At 43.6% G+C, this 3,827-nt stretch overlaps 1 protein-coding gene across 1 annotated transcript in view; it reads left to right on the top strand.

Annotated features, from left to right (window-relative positions):
• Positions 1 to 741: 741 nt before the first annotated feature.
• Positions 742 to 3,827, top strand: part of T265_11614 (hypothetical protein) — a gene marked incomplete at both ends in the record, with an annotated part of 47,573 nt that continues 44,487 nt past the window's right edge. Inside the window, 2 exons of the mRNA XM_009178314.1 lie at positions 742 to 786; positions 1,202 to 1,359. Coding sequence (XP_009176578.1) covers positions 742 to 786; positions 1,202 to 1,359 — 203 coding nt within the window. The remainder of the gene's footprint in view (positions 787 to 1,201; positions 1,360 to 3,827) is intronic.

The following is a 3,827-nucleotide window of genomic DNA, read 5'->3' as shown; positions in this document are numbered from 1 at the left end:
CGCGTCTCTCTTGTCTACTTGTTGGAACTGGTGCGGAGGTGCCACATGATTCGTAGTGTACAATGTCGAAAGTAACCATCGCATTGAAAGCAAACAGGATAGTTATCCTTGTCTGGAGTTGCTGAACTATTAGCTCATCCAGACTGACCTCCAAGCTACCCAGTGGGCACCACGAGGAGGTGGTTCAGCTAGCCGACTCTTTTCAATCTGACAATGGTTCTCGTATGACTTCGACAAGACAGGCTTAGAACGTTTTTTATGTCAGAAATAGGTCCGAGGCGACGGCCGGATCTGCTGAGTATTTTATTCAGAAGAAATGCTTAACAACGGACTGCACAGCTCGTTACAGACATATGTGGGCTTCATTGCCTTAAAATTCCGAGCAAATGCTGCTACACCAGTTTCCTGACGGACTGTTAGCCGGATTATGTAGGGTTCGGTACGTAAACCATCTCTGTTTCTAGTATGCTGATGAAGGTTCTCGTTCGCTCCAAATGTCTGTTTGCAAATGACAAGAAACCATTCGACAACCTCACTGATTGGTACTTCAGGAGGACTATCACTTTCTTACGCCACGAATAACACAAGAAAATATTAAAAAGTTGGACGAATCATCATATCTCGTATAAAGAATGACATGAAGCTCTCAGTGAATCGTTAGACACAAGTAGGAAAGTTTAAGGAGGTACAGGCCTTGGCCTCTGACTTCAAGCCACGCAAACGACTTGTAAGAATAGGTAAATGTGGTCATTGGACTTGGACGAGGTTTATGGACACAAGTTTAAGGTTTGTTAATGGTGTTTGTTAGATCGCAGTTCATGTAACGTAAGTAGGTTTAGCTGCGGTTCATAGAATAAGGCTAAACTGAATCCGACTAGTCAGTCTTATATCTGCACCACGTCAGGCTTCCCTCGCATTCATGCTTTTGGCTGTTTGGGAACTTCTTAGACCCACCATTTCCGGGAATAATTGAGAGCGTTTATGATCCAGGTCAAAATATTTGGTGTTGCTGGCTGGCGAAGCGGAGACCGGAAGGAGCATGACGGCTGCGACACAATCAGCCGGAGGTACTCAGTAGATCGAACGTGAGTTCAAAACAGCAAGATCTTGGTTGGAAGCTTGATATATTCTCATTTGCACCGTACCACCTAAAAAGGGGGTTTATCAGCTGTTTGCTGACGCAAATGTCTTCTGTTCTCAGTCGAGTCAAGTGAAAGCCTTCGTCCGAACCATCGACAGTCACCTGGAACCTTCAGAACCTCGGGCACAGATGGATGCGCTGGTGGACGAGTTGATGTTCCCAGACTACAACGAGAATCCCGGTGATGGATATCAGTATTTCTATGATCACTTCCGAAGGTACGTTAAACTTTTAATTCATGATTCCAACACGTAATCAGCAGAGGTTATCACTTAAAGAACACACATTCCTTGGGCTTGGCTAGGAGTANCTGGAGCAACTGTAGAGCTATCACGACCATATGTTGGTTTGGTGGACACTCCACAAGGCTGATCTGAATTCAGCATTGCATAGCTTTGCCGTATCATTAGGGTTAAGTTAAGGTCCCAGGCAGTCGCAGAATAGATCTGTTCAATCTGAGGACTTCCTTTCTTGCGCGATTCGATCGCGTCGAAATGAGAGGTTTCATTGAAGATGGTATCGTGGAAGTATGTTAACAATAGCTTGATAAACGATAACACATAGGTTGCCATAACTTTTCTGAGGGTTTGTCCGTGCTCCCCAGTTAGCTACAGGACGCTGCATACCTCACCTTGTTTACGGTCAAAGAAGTTGTAACTCATTAGACCGATGTCATCACTCTTGCTCCAGGCATACACAGTAGCCGAGATTATTTTTGTGACTGAAGCGGGTAAGAGTAGCGTGACCATCATCCGGCTGGACGCACCAGCTGAATAATATGACTGGGGAAAACCCAAATGCTAGTATTTCGTCTTTTGTTCTAGGTGCCTTTGGCCAATTACTCAAAAATACCGCCAGGTCACGTGCAGCTTCGAATTTCAGAAGCATTCATTTTCCAGTCCAATCAATCGCGGTTCGCTTGTTTACATGTAAAAATACCTTTAGCTGAATGAATCTGTGAAATTAATTGGCCGGAGGTGGGATACGGTGAGCAAACATCTTTGTTCATTTCTGTTTCTTATATAAGAACAGTGTTAACTGCGAGCAGGAAAATCACCCTTTCGTCATCCATAGAGGACCGTTCAAGTAGAGCATAAGGTTGACGGAAACTCGGGGACTGTGCCTACCTGATGGGCCCCAAGTAAAGCGAAACCGGTCGTGAGCTGTCGAAGAGTTTTCAGCAACCTTGTGAGTAGTTTCGTTTATGAAAACGAAGATATTTTCTTTCTTCCTAGTGAATAACCTTCAAAATGAATTGGAAGTGTACTTTTGCATGACGCACGCAACTGAACAAAAGATCCAACTGAAATTCAGCCGAGTGTCTAGTTTGTGCCGTCTTACTTTACCAATGAGTAAGCAGGTTTACTTATATTTAGTGTGCTAATCAAGAACAAATATATGATGGGAATTTGGGGACCGGGCCTATTCGCTGGGCTGAAAAACCTAGATTCTAAGTAGTTCCATCAACCTAATGGGCATAAAGGAATCAACTTTTTATCTCGGCCAGTACCTATGTGATAAGCATTACCTGAAGACAAGTTGAATGCAATTACGAGTCTGGAAACGAGACACACTAGCTTTAACCGTTGATTTTTTGTGACTGTTTTGCTACCTTGACAGTTATGCTTCAATACCTTAGAACCACAAATTTTAGTTAACTTTACTTAAAGTCCTGAGGTGTGAAGAAAACGATGGGTGTGAGAAGTGCTAGCCTAAGGTCTCTACACCTCCAAACACACAATCAAACAAGTTAAAAAGAAACTGATATCACGATGGCCACTGCCCTTGATTAGCTACAATTTCTTGAAGTGCCTTCAGCCAAGCTCCAGATAAGATTCAGGGGAAACCACATCGGAAGGCGGGCAGCACGAATTACCTCAACTTTGCTGCCACATCGGGCATTTATAATTACTGTAATTGACCGGTGCGCCTGATTATTCAAACTCAGCCAAATCACTGTTTCCTCTTAATGTCAGCCAGCTGGTTTTGAGAACTATGCAAGCAACTGGGTCTAAAAGTACAAAATCCAAGGGGAGTTAGATCCAATTAACCATAATCACCCCCAACTCCAAACCATTTGTCCCGGCGCCCTTTGGCGAACACAGATGAACTAAATCTGTGGACGACCTCAAGAGGAATTTTCCATTAAGATATCCTATACCAATCATATCCTACCATAGCCCAATACACAAATACCCGAACAGCCGGGCCAAACAGCATGCACCAGGTCTTGATGTTTCGAAGAGCAGCAAGACACCAACTGTGGATGATATTGAAGCATATTGCCAGTCCATGTATAATGTCGAAATCCAACAGAAGTGAGGTTGAAAGTTTAGGCTGTTGACTCAAAGACTTTAGAGTAGCAGTTCTCAAATTCAACCCTGTCATGTGGTGCATTTTTAAGGTGTGTCGCTGAGTATTGTAGACTGGCCATACCAATGTGTCATACAAATGAGCTAGGAGACGAGTGACACTAGGTGGGAATTCTAGTGTCATTGGCTTCGTAGCCAAGTGCTACAACATTGTGAGTAATTGTTCCGTGTGACCTGAGACTTTTTAGTGTTTGCTTGAACGTGAGCTTATATATGAGAGTTATCAACTCTGCGCTTTGCGAATATTCATTCTGTTCTCAGTGGTCCGATGTCAATTGCTTCCTATTGATCACAAAGACATACAAACGGGAAAG

The sequence above is a fragment of the Opisthorchis viverrini genome (assembly GCF_000715545.1).
Source record: "Opisthorchis viverrini unplaced genomic scaffold opera_v5_541, whole genome shotgun sequence".
NCBI classification, from domain to species: Eukaryota; Metazoa; Platyhelminthes; class Trematoda; order Opisthorchiida; family Opisthorchiidae; genus Opisthorchis; species Opisthorchis viverrini.
The sequence above is the reverse complement of the archived record's forward strand: the minus strand, read 5'-3'. Positions and strand labels throughout refer to the sequence as shown.